Source organism: Tachyglossus aculeatus, chromosome 25, assembly GCF_015852505.1.
Source record: "Tachyglossus aculeatus isolate mTacAcu1 chromosome 25, mTacAcu1.pri, whole genome shotgun sequence".
In the NCBI taxonomy this organism is placed as follows: domain Eukaryota; kingdom Metazoa; phylum Chordata; class Mammalia; order Monotremata; family Tachyglossidae; genus Tachyglossus; species Tachyglossus aculeatus.
The window spans coordinates 8,175,934-8,196,920 of NC_052090.1; the positions used below are offsets into that span (position 1 = coordinate 8,175,934).

Here is a 20,987-nt window from a genome sequence, read left to right on the forward strand (position 1 = left end):
TCTTGTGAATCATTTTACCTTCCCACCACCTTTTAACAACCTCTGAAATGGGAGATCTTGAAAGACAGGCATTTACTGTGTGTTCCTGCTCTAAGAGCCTTTTTACATTGCTTTTCTATAGGACTAAGGAAAGGGTCCTGGCTGGCCCATGATAAAGTTTCAAGATTTATGATGGTGACTGAGACTATCCCAGCAGTTTTTCAAGACAGGCAAACGCCCTAATCAAGCTCTTAAGGGGAAAATCACGTTTACCTGTAAAAATCCTACCATGATTTTAATGGTGCATAGACTCCTTCACTTCTTACCAACCTCTAAATTCTTCTGTACTGCTTTTATTGCTATCTTAATGCATCCATCCCAGACTCAAAGGTGGGTACATTTTGGTGTTCCAAAGAATGCATAATTTCATTAAGTACCTTTGAAAGCACTTCTGATACTCTCCTAGCATATAAAACAGAATGGAGTAAAAACAGACCACCTGGTATTTCTAATATCAAACTTTATCTAAACAGTGACATAGTCGGTGCTTATCACACACACACACACACACACCTTTGGTGTTTTGAACCAAGACAAAAATTACAATGCATCTTTAGAACTAAAAGACATGCAAATTAACTGAGAATCTCCAGTAAAAATGGAAAAACGAAGCTGTGAGCTTCTAAGTAGCAGCAGTAATAGTAGCAGCAGTAGCAACAGTATCTGGCACCCACTGCAGTACACAGTACGTCTTAATCAAATGTATTTGAGCTTACCCCATGTAAAGCACTATAGTAAGTGCTTAGGAGAGAACAATGGTTAGAGTTTACAATCCAGTGTAATGTACTAGGTGCTTGGGAAATTACTGAATAATGAAGTCTCATGTATCCTACCCACAAGAGCATTATCCTCTTTTAGAGGAGAGAAACATAAAAATAGTCATGATATTTTCAGAATATACTGAGTGGATAGGCATGCTTGCGCACACACACACACACACACACACACACACACACATATTCATTCAGGAGGGTTTGGATAATAATGCTGGAAATAATAATCATCATCACTGTGGTCTTTGTTGAGAGCTTTCTGTGCCAAGCACTGTCCTAAGTGTTGGGATAGATACTCAGACACAGTCCCTGACCCATGGCGGATAGGGGGGTCTTAAAGTCTAAGGGGAAGGGACTACAGGTATTTAAATCTCATTAAAGATAAGGAAACTGAAGCACAGAGAAGTTAAGTGACTTGCTCAAGGCCACACAGCAGGCAAGTAGCAGAGCTGGAATTAGAATCCGGGTCCTGACTCCCAGTTCTATGCTTGTTCCACTGGGCCATGCTGCTTTCCTAAATAAATTCATAAGCACTAGTTTAATAATTGTTTAATAATGAGGATTTCTAAAATTCAGGTAATAAACACAAATGAGGACTTATCATTAGTGCACTCCTTAAATTAATACCAGGTGCACATGCATTTATACATCAGTCTGTTTCCCCCTTCTAGACCGTGAGCCCGTTGTTGGGTAGGGACCGTCTCTATATGTTGCCGACTTGTACTTCCCAAGCGCTTAGTACAGTGCTCTGCACACAGTAAGTGCTCAATAAATATGATTGAATGAATGAATCAGTCTTTGTGCTGAAGCATTTAATGTACTTTAAGAACACAATAGCTTAAGCTTGAATTAAGTTCAAAGACGAAAGGTTGGGGCTTCCTTAAAAAAATGGTACCATATTCCAGAGAAATTCCTTTTGAAGACTATCCTCCCTGGTTCTTATGGTACACAGTTGACCGGTTTCCTTTGTGTTTGAGCCTTTTTTTATGGTATTTGTTCAGCACTTACTATGTATCACCACTGGTCTAAGGGCTGGGGTAGGTAAAAATTAATCAGGACAGACAGAGTCCCCATCCTGTATAGGTCTCATTAAGTAGGAGGGAGAAGAGTTATTGAATCTCCATTTTTCAGTTGAGGAAACCAGCACAAAATAATAATAATAATGAAGGTATTTATTAAGTGCTTAAAAGCACTGTTCTAAGCGCTGGGGAGGTTACAAGGTGATCAGGTTGTCCCATGGGGGGCTCACAGTCTTAATCCCCTTTTTACGGATGAAGTAACAGGCACAGAGAAGTTAAGTGACTTGCCCAAAGTCACACAGCTGACGGTTGGTGGAGCCAGGATTTGAACTCATGACCTCTGACTCCAAAGCCCACGCTCTTTCCACTGAGCCACGCTGCTTTGCCCAAGGTCATACAGCAGGTAACTGGCAGAGCTGGGATTAGAATCCAAGTCCTCTGATTTTCAGACCTGTGCTCTTTCTGCTAGGCCACGCTGCTTCCCATGGCAAAGCATAAGGTTCTGACTATGACAATCAACTCCAGACCAACCACTTGTGAGTAATACCTGACTTAATTAGCTAATTTGCCAAAATCTGAAAAGTCATATTTGCAAATCAGAAAAGGCTGTATAATGGGCACTTATTGAAATAATGTTGCAGTACAATTATTTCACCTTGAAATCCTTAAACCTATTTGAAACTACAATATTTTCCAAAAGGCGTTTTACAGCAGAGAGATAAAACGTACTTGCTCAAAGGAAAAGTTAAAATCCCAAGTGGAAGCTGAATCACCATCTAGTTGTTCTAACTTGATTACTATTTATATTAAGAACCAACATTACCTGATTGCCCATGTTGATTTGGGTAGTTATTATTGGTTACAAATATTGCTTCCCAAATGAGGATTCCATTTGAAAAAAACAAAACAAAACAAAAACCTTAAAGCTTAACACTGACTCAGGAATATGCCTTTTAAAAGCAGACCGCAGATTTGAGTCATTTTGGTTCTAACATGTATTCTAAAGCAAGCTTTACTGTTGCTTTAATTCTTGACATTTTCTGATTAAAAACCCTCCAGCTTAATGAGGCACAACAACAGATTTAAGAGTTGAAGAATTTTAATGAAAAAAGAAAATTGGGGGCAGTTCAACGGAACACATTGACTAGCACCAGAAATCCTTCCTGGGACAGGATCTTCAAAAGGGGAGCTTGTAAAACCGTAACAGTTACAGAAGGAAAATATTTTGTGTGCAGTCACAGTCCAAACTTGATTATGGAAGATCATAAGTGGAAGTTTAGTTTTGGAGGAGGAGGTAGGGAAAAGGGGAGAAGGATGAATGGGAACACCAAAGTGTTTTCCTCAGCAAACAAGGACACAATGTTCCAAAAGCTAGGTTCTTGAGCCAACACCCCCAACTGCAGTTTCTCTTCTTAGAGGGAATTTTTACTCCTGCTAAATGTGGCCTACTTCTGCAGCATGCCCCACGAACATTTTTACACCCTGAAAAATAAGATTTTCCTCAGCAACCTCTTGTCCCTGTAATACTTATTATGCAACTTATCTTGAGAGCTGTTTAAAACTATTTTTCAAAAACAGTCTACCGAACTCCGCTATGTTAGTTAAAAATACTCTAAGACATCCAGAGTAGATATATGTCAATAATTCATTTTCACATACCAGTGAGAAACACCTGCCACAAAGTGGGTCGACAACTTTGCATGACCATTTCAAGTAAAGAAAGTGAAATACATATTCACTCCTAACTTCAGCAATTTGATTCCCCCTTCATCCACAGGCATATAAAAGGTATAAACAAATCCAGGCACTAATATCAAAACTCAAAATATGTCTATCACCTTTATTATGACATGTCAGAGCTAACTTTTCTACTTGAGATTTTCATAGCCTTTTCAGGATGTTTTTCTTCACTGACATATTAAGGATACAGGATAGAATTAGCAAGGGGCCGATCTGAGTTCCATGTTGGTAATATTGTATCTGAAAAACAATCTTGCTTTAAACATCTACATTTCCTAGGATACAGAGTTTTTGATCACTCAAGGCCATAAGGGATTAAATGTAGACACAGAAGGAGGTTAAAATAGGGACTTTAATTGTATATTTATGTGGTCATTTCCTTAGAGTCAATTCTGTGTATCCTCAAATGGGCGTGCATTAAGGCAGGGTACCTAGGTAATTAAGGAATGAACTAGAAAAAAAAAGAGTAGTGATTTATCAACATGATATGGATATTAACAATAAATGGAAATGCATGTAGGCAAGCAAGCCAGTAGTTTTGAAAGTCAGCTTGATTCATGGAGAGTGAAAATCACCATGTTTTGCAAAGTGCTTTCAATCTAACCTGAAATTTGCGAAGACTAAAACTCAGATGGCACCTTTCCTTTGTAAGATTTTATAGCATTATTAATTCCTTAATTATTAGAGAGAGAGAGAGAGAGAGAGAGGCTATTGCGGATCAAGTTCCTATTTAAGGGATGGTACAATCTAGAAAACCCACAAAGCAAAGGTAGAAATTAGCTAGTATGCCTGGGAAGTTTTTGGAGGCCTTTAAAGGAATGGATTGTATGCTGAAATCCAGCACAGCTTATGCTGATTTTAAAATCTTTAACAGGAAAAGGAGAAACCTACCCAAGCACTTCAGATGACTATTAACAATTTACAAAGACATTCTTGGAATGCCCACATGCTAATCCTTTACTCCTCACATAATAGAGGGGCGGTTTGATATTTAACTCAATTTCTTTCACCATCCGGACATCACACCTGCATTCTCTCTTTGCTCTCCCATCTCACGACCAGCGTCTACAGATCTGCGCCCATTCCAGGAGTTTTAAAGGGGAGAATGGATTTATAGAGAAGGCCACCCTCACCTTGAAGCCAGAGATTCCTGTGTGCTTGGGTGTAAAACAGACCATTAGAGCAGATGGACAGGATACAGGACACCTCTGATTCCCAAGTTGCATAAACCGAGCACACTTCCACTTTTATTACCTTTCACATAACTCAATGTTGATTGCTTCATTTACATCACTACTGAGCTAGGAGATCGTCAAATAACTGTGGGGACTGGGGGAAGAGGCTGGAAACCCTCTCACAGTTGCGGTTACAAGGGGCAAAATGCGAAACTTCGGGTGGAATTTGGGATTCCAACTCGGTGCTATCTGAAGCAAAGTTTTTGAGGTTACCTTTCTTCGGCTCACTGTTGATGAGCCAAACCCTGAAGCCTGAGAAGAATACATAAATTGAAAGCCGATTTCTAGGTTCGGATCTAGAAAGCAAATAATAATAACGCTATTTATCAAATGCTTACCACGCTGTCCCAGCCGAGCTCTGGGCCAGATACACGATCGTTAGATAGGACAGTGCCCCAGTTACAGCGGGGGCTCACCGTCTCTAAGAGAGAGAGGGAGTCTTTTAATCCCATCTCAAAGTGAGGAAACTGAGGAAGTTAAGGGAGTTACCCAAAGTCACACGACGGGAAAAGTCGCAGAACCGAGACAAGAACTCGGGTCCTTAGACCCCCCCAACCCCTGACCCAGGCCCTTAAAAAGCCACCTTGCTTCCCAAATTATTTTACCAAGAAACTATCAATAGAGGCCAACAACCACCACAAAACTCCTGACGGATACCTAATCCAGAGCCCCAAACAGGGGGAAAAACTGGATTCTCAAACCTGACCCACTCAGCAATGCCTCGGATTGTGAGTCATCGACAAATCAGCAAGGCCAGCTCCGGCTCTTAACTCCACTCACGCTTGGCTTTAAATTAAAACTGGCCTTGGATTAAAAGAAAAGGTAGGACCGGCTGCTTGGGGGAGGTAGAGAGGGAATTTGTGCTTTAAAAACATTTAATAAACGACAAGCTGCTAAACACAAAGGCAGGAAGAAGCGCCCTATGTTAGGGAGACTAAATGCACAGAATACAGGACATATATTGTTGAGCGTTGATCTCGGCAAGAAAACAAAAAAGTATTCACTTGTACCAGTCATTTCCAAAGATCTGAGATTTGTGTCCACCAAAGTTTTCTTTTTTTTTTGGGGGGGGGGAATCTGTATAAGTCACCCTGACCCCCGAATTGTCTCTCCTCATCTGTCCACGCCAAGGAGGAAAATAAAGAAGCAGCAAATGAAGTTTCAGAGGGAGGGGGAGATGGAGGAGGAAGGGGAGGAGATGGAGAAGAAAGAGGACGAGCCGCGGACCGTTTGTCCAGGAGTCTGGGCAGGATGGCCTCTGAGCCTCTGGCCGAATGGGCGAGATGAAAGGGGGCGGCGGGTCGATGGGGCCGGCCAGGAGCCCCCCCGATGGGTGGGAGGGAAGGGGAAGAGGGGAAGAGGAGAAGGGGAAGAGGGGAAGGGGAACAAAAACTGGGGAGAGAAAGGGAGGCCGCCCAGGCTGGGGAGGGGGCGATGGCTGCACCATGGACAGAGGCTCAGCCCGGGCCGAGCCCCCGGAGGAGGGTGGCAGCGCTGGGCACTGCGGCTCAGGATCCCAGCCCGGGGAGGGAGGTGCCCCCTGCTCCCCCTGCCCCCCCCTGCACCCCTTGAGCCGGGCATTAGTCGGCGGCGACCCTGTCCCGGATTCCTGGGTCCCTCCCCTTGGCAGGAGCCCCCGGGGCCCAAAGTCAACGGGGCAAGGCCAGGCCCCGGGCGGCTGGACCAGTATCCCCAGCATCCCTGGGGGAGCGGGGAGGGACCAAAGTAGCGCCCACAGCAGCGCCGTGCCAAGGCAAGGAGATGCCCGAGCCCCCGGCCCGGGCAGTGCCAGCCGGTCCTCGCTCCATCCTTCCCTCCAGCGGCTCGGTCCCCGCCCCCGCGGCTGGGGAACAAAGAGAGCCGGGGGGCCCCGGCGGCCCCCACCCCGGGACAGCGCGGGCTGCGAGCCCTCACCTGGTGCACAGCGTTCAGCAGAAGCAGCAGCAGCAGCACCGGCGGCGGCGGGAGCCGGGTCCGCCGGGCTCCCTTTCCCGGGCACATGGAGACGGCTGCAGGAGGAGGAGGAGGAGGACGCCGACCGAGACCCCCGAGCCACAGAGGGGAGAGAAGAGCAAGGCTCCCACGGGCCCTCGGCCCCCTCCTCGCCCCCAGAGACGGAGAGAGAAAAGGGGCGAGAAGGGGGAGACCCCACGCAGACAGACAGACACACACACACACACACACACACACACAGAGACGGAGGGGGGCGCAGCGGGTCCCGCAAGGAGCGCAGCCAAAGCGGGTGTCTGTCTCTGTGTGTGTGTGTGTGTGCGTGTGTCTGTGGGATGCAGCGGCGGGCAAGACAGCAGAGCCGGTCCTTTTCTGCCTGGGCGGCGGCAGCGATGCTCAAAGCTGCTGTTCTTCCTCCTCCTCCCCCCTCCTCCTCCTCTGCTGGTGCTCCTCCTCCTCCTCCCCTTGATGCTCCTCCTCCTCTACTGCTCCTCCCCCTCCTCTTGGTGCTCCTCCTCCTCCCCCTCCCCTCCTCTGACACCAGCAGCAGCTGCTGGTGCTCTCTCTCTCTCTCTCTCCCCCTCCCCCTCCCCCCCTCCCCTCTCCCCTCCATCTCTCTCTCCCTCCTCCTCCCCTCTCCCCCTCCCTCTCTCTCTCTCCCTCCTCCTCCCCTCTCCCCCTCCTTCTCTCTCTCCCTCCTCCTCCCCTCTTCCCCTCCCTCTCTCTCTCCCTCCTCCTCCCCTCTCCCCCTCCCTCTCTCTCCCTCCTCCTCCCCTCCCCCTCCCCTCCCCCTCCCTCTCTCTCCCTTCTCGTCCCTCTCTTTCTCTCTTCCCTTTCTCTCTCTGTGTCTCTTTCTTTCTTTCTTTCTGCCTCTTCGTCCCTCTCTATTTCTCTCTGTCTCTCCTTCTCTCTCTCTCTGCCTCTTTCTTTCTCTCTGTCTCTCCCTCCCTCCCTCCTGCGTGGAATGCTGATGCTGCGGTCCCTCTCCCACATCCCTGCCAGCCCTAGGACGGGGGTCCTGTTTTCTGGGGCGGGGAGGGGGGCTCCCTCTCCCTCTCCCGCAGTACTAGGGGTGTGGGGGTCCCGTTTGGTCTGGCGGGGCTCCCCCCCTCCCCGCCCCTCTGCCCCTACAGCCCAGGGTGGGTGGGGGTCTGCCATCCGCAGAAGGGGCTCCCTCTCCCGCAGCCCAGCCGGCCCAGGGTGTGTGGTGCGGGGGGGGGAGGATTTGGGGGGTGGTCCCCCGTCTCTCGCGGCTAGGAGAGCCTGTGAGGGCTGGCGGATGGGCACAAAAGGGCAGAGAGGAAGAGCGGCCAGGACGGCCCGTCTCCTCGCCCCCGGGCTACCTTCGACCTGCGGGGAAGCCCAGTGAGCCCGCTGTTGGGGAGGGACCGTCTCTCTATGTTGCCAACTTGTACTTCCCAAGCGCTTAGTACAGTGTTCTGCACATAGTAAGCGCTCAATAAATACGATTGAAAGAATGGAGGCGACGCCCTGCTCTGGCCAGGCCCGGGGGGAGGGGGCTGGTCCCCTCTTCTCGCTGCTGGACGCCCCCCTGGCCCCAGTGCCCCCTCCCATCCTCCTCCTTCACCCCCCAGCCCGGCTCCAAGCAGGATAACAAAACCAAACCCGCCCATCACTCCCTGCCGAGACTACCCTCACCCTGGCAATCTTTCTTTCTCCTCCTCCTCCCCCTGGCACGTCCAGGGCAGCGATTGCAGCTCGGGTTTTCCCGCACCCCAATTTTCCTGCGGCCCAGGACCCTCCCTGGATGGGGGGGGGGGGGATTTCGGGTTTTGGAAAAGGGGGGACAGAGAGGCCCGGGAGGAATGTCTGCATTCTTTGCAAATAACAAATGTCCCTCCAGCGCAGCTCTATTGTATTAAATCGTAGCAACCCCGGAATGGGGCGGAGATTAGCTGCTGGGGCCGGGCCCAGACGGTCCCCTTCCGCGTCATTGTCTGTGGCTTTTTTTTGGGGGGGGTGGGCTGGGGAAAAGGTCCTTGGACCCCAGCCGGCCAGCTGAGCCACCTGCCGGGCGACCCCGAAGGCCGAACCGGCCAGGACCGGGCCGATCAATTTTATATTTATCAATTTTAAGGACGCATCTGGGGAATCCGGACTCATGCACACACAACTACACGTTTACATCATCATCATCATCAATCGTATTGAGCGCTTACTATGTGCAGAGCACTGTACTAAGCGCTTGAGAAGTACAAATTGGCAATATATAGAGACAGTCCCTATCCAACAATGGGTTCACAGTCTGTTTACACCCACTGACACACACACACACACGCCCTCTCTCGCCTACTCTTTCCACCTAAGGCATTTATTCCCAAAGGGAAAATGAATGAAAAGGGTTAGGGTAGCGGACAATTCCTCCCGTAAACAAGAGCAGAACACGTTGGCATTTTCCCTTCCTCTCGTTTCAGGACGTTTCAAAACCCCAGAGGGGAACAATTTTTTTTTTTTTGAGGGGACTTCACAAGTTTGTGTTCCCCACTGACAGTTCTGTTCGAGTGGCAACTCGTGTCACCTTTTTCTATTGAAATTTTTAAAGTGTGTGTGTGTGGGGGGGAGGGATTTTCTTAATTTCAAGTAATTCAAAATGATTCACATCGCCACGTAATTTAGAACAAATTTACCATCTGCTTCTACTTCTCAATACCGCAACAATGGATGCGTTTCCCGGGGTCGATTTCCCATTATATTACACTGGTCTTACGGAAACGAGGATGAACCTATAAGAATTATCATTCAAATGTCTCTGTGACATAAATGATGACGTTTTAAAAACAGGCCGTACAAACTCGGGAAAGGAGGGGGGAGGCGGGGGATGTTAGAAATTAAACTTTCATAGGGAGGTTTATTCCATTTTAATTAATTGAACCAGAAGTTGTGAGGCCTCTTAAAAGTAAGATTACATTTTCAGTGTTTGGTTCCTGAGCTAATGAGGTTACTGTTTCTAACTCGAAAGCTTCGGCGAGGTTATCTTGATTCAATTAAAAGAGAAAATGCTAAGGAAGGATTGCAGGAGGTAGGACAATGGAAGGGTCCTGTTATCTGCTGATTCCCGACACTGCCCTTTTCCTAAGTATCTTCACACCTAGACGCTTAGGTCATTCAAATCAACAATTGTCCTTTCTGCTAAATGATGCCTTCAGGATCGTTTGGCGCGATAGCAGGGCGAGCACGTGGAATTTGAGCCCATCACCGACAGCGCCTCTTGACAAGACTCATTTCCTAGGCACGCAGATGTGGGTTTGCAAGATGAATGCATGGCCGATAGCCCTCAACACACTCGGTGCTCAGGTCAATCTTTCGCTTAATGTCCTCAGATGCTGCTTGCACGCTCCGTTGCGGTTTAAGACCCAGCTGGCCTGCCTAATGGTCAACACGCTATTTTTGCTCCTCCTGAGCAGGTCTCATTATTGCACGCCACGCTCTCTGCCCGGTACTATCAACTCGTCCCTAGCTTTCAGACATCAAGAACTATGTAAGTAAACCAAAGGATCACCGCTTCCAATTCCACTTCGGAATATCCTTCGGAGCGTTTTCTTCCCTCCTTCGGATCATTAGTCCTTTACCGTTTCGGGATCCTTGGTGGCTTTCATCTCCTCACGTGATCAGCCAGCATTGCTGATGTGCCCCTGAAAAAGGCTTTGATCAGGTGGAACGTCTCTGGGACTCCCTAAATCTTGTTTTTGGAGACCCTGAGCAGACATTTTCAAGTTGAGGAGTGAATTCAGGCCACTTTTTAGAAGCTGAGCCCGAGGTAAGCAATAGATTCTGATTTCACACCTAACACAGCTAAGATGGTTAATTGAAAGTTGTCTAGACACCCTAGACAGGCCAGGGGGTGATTAAAGTATGACCAGCCACGCAGAACCTCCTGACTTCCTCACCTGAAGAGAATCTAGCCCAATTAGCATCATCACAAACCCTCGTGACTTTCTCACCTGAACGGAATCTGGCCCAATTAGCTTCATCTCCCAACCTGGTTGGAGGTTGGGCCTGGAAACGCCCCTCTTCCTCTGCCAATCTGGTCATTATTAGCCCTTGGGGTTAGAGCAATCTTCTGAGCCTAGTGGACCACAACTTTCTCTTCTCCTCCTTCCTCCGACTCAGGGAAGAGGGTGTCCATTAAGCTGTTGGAGCATTAGGGCGTCACCTCAAAGGTAAGCCTTCTTGAGTCGTTTCTGTTCTTCCCACCATAAAGACTTAAACAATTATTTTTTATGGAGTACTTACTCTGAGTCCTACCTTCTTGGGAGAGTGCAATCTAACTCGATAAACATGCTCCCTGCCTACAAGGAATTAAGAAATGCTTATATATAATTATAATTCTATTTATTGTATTAATGATATATATAGTCATAATTTTTCTTATTTACAGTGATGCTACTGATGTCTCTTGATGTCTGTCTCCCTCCCCGCCCCCCCAGACTGTGAGCCTGTTGTGAACAGGGATTATCTCTTCCGAATTGTACTTCCCAAACACTTAATACAGTGCTCTGCACACAGTAAGTGCTCCAATATGAATGAATAGAGGAGATAGACACGAACATAAATCACAGAGATGTACATAAGTGCTGTGGCATTTAGCGTTAAGGACACTGCCCTCTGATACTTCTTATGTGAACTCTGCTTCCCAGGTAGAGTACTATTTGAAGAAACATTAATTTTGGGTTCAGGAATCATAGTCACATTTGGGTATGATCAGTAGGCCTTAATGCTTAATAATCAATCGTATTGAGCGCTTACTATGTGCAGAGCACTGTACTAAGCGCTTGGGAGTACAAATTGGCAGCATATAGAGACAGTCTCTACCCAACAGTGGGCTCACAGTCTAAAAGGGGGAGACAGAAAATAAAACCAAACATACTAACAAAATAAAATAAATAGGATAGATATGTACAAGTAAAATAAATAAATAGAGTAATAAATATGTACAAACATATATACAGGTGCTGTGGGGAAGGGAAGGAGGTACTTTAAATCCCACTTTGAAGTCAGTACTAGAACAGTGCCTGACACATAGTAAATGCTTAACAAATTCTATTTATATAGTTTCCAACTTTTGCCTCCCTTGAACTTCTCTCTCCGAAAGTCGTCAGAGAGGAGTTTTCCTCTAGCTTTTTTCTCATTTATTCACTAATTCAGTTGTATTAACTGAGTGCTTATTGTGTGCAGAGCACTGTAATGGCGCTTGGAAAGTACAGTACAGCAATAGACACACCCTGCCCACAGCGGCTTATCTAAACTTGTTTTTCTCCTGACAAAAAAATTAGCGAAAACAATGCCCCAAATGATGATGATGGCATTTATTAAACGCTTATGTGCAAAGCACTGTTCTAAGCGCTGGGGAGGTTACAAGGTGATCAGGTTGTCCCACGGGGGGCTCGCAGTCTTAATCCCCATTTTACAGATGAGGTTACTGAGGCACAGAGAAGTGAAGTGACTTGCCCAAAGTCACACGGCTGGCAATTGGTGGAGTAGGATTTGAACCCATGATTTCTGACTCCAAAGCCCGTGCTCTTTCACTGAGCCATGCTGTAATCACACCTGTGCTTCATGGACAGCCAGCCATAGGTCCAATCTAGAAGATGTCAGCAGGAGTTTTGTTACTAACTTGAGTAGACTGGGACATGTTTTTTTTGAGACTGCAGAAAAACTCTGGTTACCAACCAGCCCCTCTCAGTCCTGTGCTGCACCTGGCCCTTCTCCCACACCCCACTAAGCAGCATGGCCTAATGGATAGAGCAGGGACCTAGGAGTCTGAATGTCATAGATTTTAATCTCAGCTCTGACTCTTTTCAGCTGTGTGACCTGGGACAAGTCCCTTCACTTCTCTGGACCTCAGTTACCTCATAAAATGGGGATTGAGACTTTGAGCCCCATGCAGGACAGGGACTGTGTCTAAACAGATTTGCTTGTATCCACCCCGGGGCTTAGTACAGTACCTGGCACACAGTACTTAAAAATACTACTATTATTATTATTGTACTTCCCCCCCACCATGGCTCAGCCTGGGTGAAGATATTCTCCCAGTCTCAACATGAAACTGGAAAACGATGTTCCTGAAGCAGCATGGCTCAGCGGAAAGAGCCCAGGCTTTGGAGTCAGAGGTCATGGATTCAAATCCTGACTCCACCAATTGACAGCTGTGTGACTTTGGGCAAGTCACTTAACTTCTCTGTGCCAGTTACCCCATCTGTAAAATGGGGATTAAGACTGTGAGCCCCACCTGGGACAACCTTGTAGCCTCCCCAGGGCTTAGAACAGTGCTTTGCACATAGCTCTTAATAAATGCTATCATTATTATTATTAATTTATTAAGTAGGCACCATTGTAAAACATAATAGAAACAATTAGTGTGTGTTGAGGTGTTTATGGAGCAAATTAAAAAATAAATCCTGATCTCATTTAACAGAGGAAATGAGAAGCAGCGTGGCCTAGAGGAAAGAGCACAGTCCTGGGAGTCGAAAGTCCTGGGTTCTAATCCTTGTGACTCCACCTCTTGTCTGCTGTGTAACCTTGAACAAGTCACTTTTCTGTGCCTTAATTACTTCATATATAAAATGGGCATTAAGACTGTGAGCCCCATGTGGGTCATGGACCGTGTCCAAATTTTTTAGCTTGCATCTACCCCAGCACGTAGTTCAGTGCCTGGCACTTAACAAGTGCCTATCAAATGCAATTTTAAAAAAAGCGCAACTGACCTTTCAACACAAAGTTGGGATTTGCAATGATAATTTTGGTCATATTTAATTGGACTAGTTGAATTCATCTGAGTAAGATGGCTTCCCACAGAGAAGTTAAATGACTTTCCCAAAGTCACCCAGCAGGCAAGTTGGTGGAGCTGGAATTAGAAACCATGTCTCCTGATTCTTTGGCCTGTGCTATTTCTTCTAGGCCAAGCCATCTTCTTAGGGTATTGGTGTCTCCCCACTCCCACTGACTACCTGCCTGGACTTTAGGGGTGCTCTGCTGGTTCTCAGAGTGGCAGTAGGTTTGGGGTATCAATGTTGGGGCTTGGGAAAGCCCTGAACACTATCTCTTAGACTGACATGTTGATATCATGGTTTTCTAGTCAATTATGGTAATAATTGTGATTATATAAGCACTTGCTATGTGCCAGGCACTGTATTAGTGAAGCGGCATGGCTCAGTGGAAAGAGCACGGGCTTGAGAGGTAAAGGTCATGAGTTCTAATCCCACTCTACCACTTGTCAGCTGTGTGATTTTGGGCAAGTCACTTAACTTCTCTGGGCCTCAGTTACCCATCTGTAAAATGATTAAGATTCTGAGCCCCACGTGGGACAACTTGATCTCCTTGTATCTACCCCAGCGTTTAGAACAGTGCTTTGCACATAGTAAGCACTTAACAAATACCATTATTATTATTATTAAGCGCTGGAGGAAATACAAGCAAATCAGATTGGACACAGTCCCTTCTCCACATGGGGTTCACAGTCTTAATCCCCGTTTTACAGTTGGGGTAACCGAGGCACAGAGGAAGTGAAGTGACTTTTCTGAGTTCACACAGCAGACAAGTGGCAGAACAAAAGTTAGAATTCAGGACCTCCTGGCCCCCAGACCCATGCTCTATCCCCTAGGCCATGCTGCTTCTCTGGTTTTGCCTGGAATCCCAATCCTCAAAAAATGATTTTTCTTTCTGTAAGATGCTAACACTTCCTCTTTAAAATGCACTTGCCCCACACAGTTGTATGATCTTTTGTTTTGCTCATCCAAACTATTCCAGTAAATGTCACACCTAAAGAGTTACAGCCTCACATCACGTATGAGGTCTCAAATTGAACTTGTGAGAAGTATGTTACTCCTTTCAAGACTGACATTTATTCTCACTCAAAAACTTTTGCTCTAAATTGCTTTTCTTCAGGGAAGGAAAAAAAGGGGGGAATGTGACTTGGTTTATTGATCTATTGGCATGTTTCACTCAACTTTGACATGAACAGTGAACTCAGCCGGGTAGCATAGTTGTTGTGTTTTGTGAAACATCAAGATTTTGCGGGGAGGCCTTTGATGCGCCCTTATAAAACAAACATTACACCATCCTTGAAAACAGATACAGGTCCATGTTCAGGACCTAAGAAAAATCAGGATGAGTTTAATAGAAATGAGACAATAGTCCAAAGAGCAATTAAATCTGGTTTATTCAAGGTAACTGTATTTTTTTAATGGTATATAAGCCCATACTGTGTCAGTGTTCATTCAGTCATGTATTGAGCACTTACTGTGTGCAGAGCACTGTAGTAAGCACTGGGGAAGTATGTCTGCAATGTATAGAGACGGTCCCTACCCAACAATGGGCTCATGGTCTAGAAGGGCGACACAGACAACAAAACATGTAGACAGGTGTCAAAATCATCAGAACAAATAGAATTATAGCTATATGCACATCATTAACAAAATAAATGGAATAGTAAATATGTACAAGTAAAATAGAGTAATAAATCTGTACAAATATACAAGTGCTGTGGGAAGGAGAAGGAGATAGGGCAGGGGGGATGGGGAGGAGGAGAGGAAAAAGGGAACTCAGTCTGGGTAGCCTTCCTGGAGGAGGTGAGCTCTCAGTAGGGCTTTGAAGGGAGGAAGAGAGCTAGCTTGGCGGTTGTGTGGATGGAGGGCATTCCAGGCCAGGGGAAGGAAATGGTCCAGGGGTCGATGGCTGGACAGGTGAAAATGAGGCACAGTGAGGAGGTTAGCAGCAGAGGGTGCAGGCTGGGCTGTAGAAGGAGAGAAGGGAGGTGAGGTAGGAGGGGGCGAGGTGATGGAGAGCCTTGAAGCCGAGAGTGAGGAGTTTTTGCTTAATTCGTAGGTTGACAGGCAGCCACTGGAGATTTTTTGAGGAAGGGAGTAACATTCCCAGAGCATTTCTGGACACGGTTCCTATCCCTCATGGGTGTCCCAGTATAAATTGGAGGGAGGAGGATTGAATTCCCACCTTATAGATGAGGTAACCAAGGCACAGAGTAGTAAAGTGATTTTCCCAAGATCACCTTGCAAGCAATTGGCATAGCCAGTAATAGAACCCAGATCCTCTGTCTCCCAGGCCTCTGCGCTTTCCATTAAGCCATGCTGTTGCTCTCTTCCCTGCCTGCCTTGTCTACCTCATGACTCGACCTGTATTTGTTTTTGATGGCATTTAAGTGCTTACTATGTGCAAAGCACTGTTCTAATCACTGGGGAGGATACAAGGTGATCAGGTGGTCAGCTATTGATCTTATTTTATCAGTGTGGTAAATGATGATCTCACCCAAAGCAGTGTCATTTTAGACCTGAAAGCCTGATACACATGCACACTATATGCACATATACATACTCACTATTATTTCCCTCAATTGCTTTGCTTCTTCCCAGAATGAAGTTTAAACTCCCCATTCTCTCTTCCTCCCCTTTCCATTACCTCATTCCCTATCTCTAAGCTCTCCTCTAAGTTGGACATGCTCAGTTTCATTTGCAATTAAGAATCTGAAAGAGTAATTAAGTGTTTATTGTTTTTATTTTTTGTTAAGTGCTTACTATGTGCCCAGCACTGTTTTAAGTGCTGGGGGGTATACAAGGTAATCAGGTTGTCCCATGTGGGGCTCAGTCCCCATTTTACAGATGAGGTAACTGAAGCACAGAGAAGTGAAGTGACTTGCTCAAGGTCACATAGCGGACAAGTGGCGGAGTGGAGATTAGAACCCATGACCTCTGACTCCCAAGCCCATGCTCTTTCCACTGAGCCATGCTGCTTCCCTATTGATAGGGCATCACTGATGGGCTCCTAAGCTAAGTAATAATAATGGTTTTTAAGTGCTAACTCTGTGCCAAGCACTGTACTAAGCACTGGGGTACAAGATAATGAGATTGGATACAGACCCTATCCCACATGGGACTCTCAGTCTGAGTGATTTCTGTTCCAGATCCCACTTTGACAGATCTGCCAGGTAAACCAACCCTTCTGCCTCTCCCAGCCCCATCTAAGTCCCATCTGTATCTTTCCCGCAACATTTTTCGCACCCAGATTTACCCCCCTTTCTCTCTGCTACCCTCATCCATCCTGTGGGATTTATATTTTCCTTACATAAATAAAGAAGCAGCATGGTGTAGTGGATAGAGCACAGGCCTGGGCATCAAAAAGTCGTGACTTCTAATCCTGACTTCATTGCTTGTCTGCTGTGTGATGCTGGACAAGTCACGTCACTGCTCTGGGACTCAGTTACTTCATCTGTAAAATGGGGTTTGGGACAGTGAAACAGGGACAGTGTCTAACTCAATTTGCTTGTATTCACCCCAGCACTTAGTACAGTGCCTGGCACATAGAAAGTGCTTAACAAATGCCATCATTATTATTATTATTATTATCATTATTATTATTATTTCTATTTGAAACTTGCCAGTATTTTTTCAACCTGCTGCTGCAGCCTGCACTGCCAACCACCACTAGTGGCTCCTTCTAAACTTTGAAAGATGACTATCCAGGGCCACTGCGTAGGAACAGGGGGCCTGGGCTGGACTGTGCTCTGTCCACTGTGCCATGCTGCTTCCTACAAATGCTTTCTACAGCACTTATAGATATGTACTTAAGTGCTTAGGGGTGATGGAGGGATGAAAATTCAAATGCAAGTGTGAGGCAGAAGGGAGTGGGAGAAGAGGTAAGGAGGATTTAGTCAAGGATGGACTCTTGAAGGAGATGTACCTTCAATAAGGCTTTGAAGGTGGGGAGACTAATTGTCGGATATGAAGAGGAAGGGCATTACATGCCAGAGGCGGGAAGTGGGTAAGGGATTGGTGGTGAGCTAGATGAGATTAAGGTTCATTCAATGGTATTTACTGAGCGCTTACTTTAGCTTTAATTCTATTTGTTCTGACAACTTGACACCTGTCCACATGTTTTGTTTTGTTGTCTGTCTCCCCCTTCTAGACCATGAGCCCATTGTTGGGTAGGGACCATCTCTATATGTTTCCAGCTTGTACTTCCCAAGCGCTTAGTACAGTGCTCTGCACACAGTAAGCGCTCAATAAAGACGATTGAATGAATGTAGGGGGAAAAAGAGGAGGTCAGTAGGGCAGTCACTTTCCAGACCTCCTCCTTCTTCCCCAGCTGACCTCCTCCCCCATCCCCAATGACCACCCACTCCTTTTAATCTGTGGATTTAAGAATTATAATAATTGTGGTATTTAAGTGCTTACTGGGTGCCAAGCACTTTACTAAGCAGATTGCATTGGACACAGTCTCTCATAAGGCTCACAGCCTTAATCCTCATTTTACAGATGAGGTAACTGAAGCCCTGAGAAGTGACTTACCCAAGACCACACGGCAGGCAAGTGGCAGGGCTGGAATTAGAACTCATGACCTTCTGACTCCCAAGCCTGTGCTCTATCCACTATGGCATGCTGCTCCATCCTGGTACTGACCCCACCAACTTTGCAGCTCAGAAAGTTAGTCAATCATACTGAGTGCTTACTGTGTGCAGATCACCCTACTAAGTTCTGGGGAGAGTACAACACAGACACATTCTGTGCACTTTCCACTGAGCCACGCTGCTTCTCAATATCTAGAAGGACAGACATTAATATAAGTAATATATAATATCATTTAAAGACAGATACGTAAGGACTCTGGTCTGGAAGAATTTTGACCTGCTTGAAAGAGCACAGCCTGGAAGTCAGAGGACCTGGGTTCTAATCCCTGATCTGCCAGTTGTCAGCTGTGTGACCTTGGGCAAATCACTTCACTTCTTTGGGCCTAAGTTCCCTCATCTGTAAAATGGAGATTCAATATGTGTTCTCCCCGCTACTTAGAAGGTGGGACCTGATGATCTGTCACCTATGCAACCTAGTAAGTGCTTAATAAATACCATTATTATTATTATCATCATTATTATAACTTGACGGGCAGAGAAATTGGAGTGGGATGGAGTGAGAGGGTGGGAGTGAATCTAGGGGATGGGAGTGAGAGTGTCCTTAGGGAACGTTGGGTGAGGACTGTTAATGTTGCTGGTGTATGTCTATGATCATTTCACAAATAGAATTTCAGGAAAGGTTATTGGCCTGGTTGGCTTATATTGTAGTGCTGCACCCCAAGGCTAGCCACATAGAGAAGCAGAGTGGCTCAGTGGAAAGACCATGGGCTTTGGAGTCAGAGGTCATGGGTTCAAATCCCAGCTCCACCAATTGTCAGCTGTTTGACTTTGGGCAAGTCACTTAACTTCTCTGTGCCTCAGTTACCTCATCTGTAAAATGGGGATTAAGACTGTGATTTCCCCCCCCCCCCCCGTGGGAAAACTTGATCACCTTGTAACCTCTCCAGCGCTTAGAACAGTGCTTTGCACAGAGGAAGCACTCAATAAAAGCCATCATTATTATAGTTCTGGGGGAATGTGCTGCACTACGCATGCTGATACAATGTCACCGATGATGTGGATGTTCAATAGCTGTGAATTGATAATAACAGAATGGAAATCTGGCATTTGTGGAGGGGCTAAAAGGAAAACTCCACAGTGGATTTCATGGATCTTCCCTTCTTCCTTTACATAAACTTTGTATCATTGGTCAGAGTTGCTGTGCCCTGTTTTTCAAACATGAGTGACTTCCTCATCTCTTAAGCATTTAGTGCTGGGCTCTTATCAGCAGAATGACTCTGGTCTGGAGTTCAAAGTGATGGCAGTCCTGGGGAGGGGGTGGAGAGGCATTCAACATTTCACCAGGGGTTCATTCACCAGAAAATATGTTCAGAGAAATACAATCAACGTGCCCGATAACTCAGGGTAAAATCATACAGGTCCATCCCATATTACAACTCACAGTGGAACAGCAAACACACATCTAGCCAGAAAAACAGAGGCTGATGTTATTTTTCAGGGTGGAAGAAAAGAGCGAAGAAATGACACTTCATAAAACAGTGAAACATGTTTTCTGCCTTGCAAAGCTGGGGAGTATTGCAGACGGAGAATAAAGCACATGAGTTGGGCTGCTTATGAATCCTTCCTCAGGGACAGAGAACCTTTGGGAGACTGGAGATGGGGTTTTTGGCACTGTATTGTGTAATAATAGAAATAATAATTGGAGTATTAAGCACTTTGTACAAAGCACTGTGTTAAATGCTGGCTTAGATACAATACGTTTTGTTCAGACATGGTCTTTGGCCCACTTGAGTCTCACAGTATAAAGTGGAGATATGCTTAGAAAATGGAGGACTATTGGATTCTAGCACTTCTCAATTTACACTCTCTCCTCAGCCTTGATCGTATTTATTTCAACAAATCATATTTTTTGAAAGCCTTCTCTATGCAGAGCACTGTACTAAGTGCTTGGGAGAGTACAATAAAAGAGTTGTTTTCTAGCACTTCAGCATTTACACTCTCCTTAGCCTTGATCAATTTAATCAGTCATATTTATCGAATGCTTACTGTATGCAGACCACCGTACTAAGCTCTTAGGAGAATACATTAAAACAGTGGATAGACACAGTCTCTGCCCACAAGGAGTTGATAGTCTAGAAGGGGAATGAATATGTATGTTCACTTTATTTTTAACCTCTTAAATAGTGATTACTTTTGTTTCTCTCCTCCATTAGCATGAACGCTCCTTGTCGGTAGGGGATGTCAGCTTATTTTTGTATTATAGTCTTTCAAGCTCTTAATACGGTGCTCTGCGCATCCACTTTCATTCATTCTTTGTCGTATTGAGTGCTTACTGTGTGCAGAGCACTGTGCTAAGCAGTTGGGAAAGTACAATAGAGTTGGACATAACTGCCCACAAAGAGCTTACAGCCAACTACTACAGGAAGCAGGGGTTGTCAGCTAACTCTAGACTTTCCTTAGCTTTTTGTGCAATCCTCTGTACAGAATAAGCATCCGATAGATACAATTGATCAATCACTTCTACTCATGAAGTGGCGGAAAGAGTGCAATTGAACAATCCACTTGGTCAGCTTGAAGGCAACCAAGAAGGAAGGAATTAGGGCCAGGGTCTTGAGGTAAAAATAAAACTTTGAACAGGTTGGGGATTATAAAGAACAGCCCCTGAATGGAAAGCAGTTTAGGTCCCTTCCCCACCGTGGAAAATCAACCTCCCGTCGTCAGAAGAAGAGTGAATAACAACCTGGGGAATGCAGCACCACCCAATAAGCACATAATTTCACCAGAAGTTGCCTTTAAGTCCCTCATTTTTGCTAACTCATTTCTGAGGTCTCCCTCTGTGATACTCGAGTTTTCT

At 45.9% G+C, this 20,987-nt stretch overlaps 1 protein-coding gene across 1 annotated transcript in view; it reads right to left on the bottom strand.

The window, feature by feature from the left end:
- CDH2 (cadherin 2) overlaps positions 1-6,933 on the bottom strand; it is a 217,681-nt gene extending 210,748 nt beyond the window's left edge. The window contains exon 1 of the mRNA XM_038766512.1: positions 6,721-6,933. Within this exon, the coding sequence (XP_038622440.1) occupies positions 6,721-6,807 (87 nt within the window). The 5' untranslated portion in view covers positions 6,808-6,933. The remainder of the gene's footprint in view (positions 1-6,720) is intronic.
- Between the last annotated feature and the right edge of the window lie 14,054 nt (positions 6,934-20,987).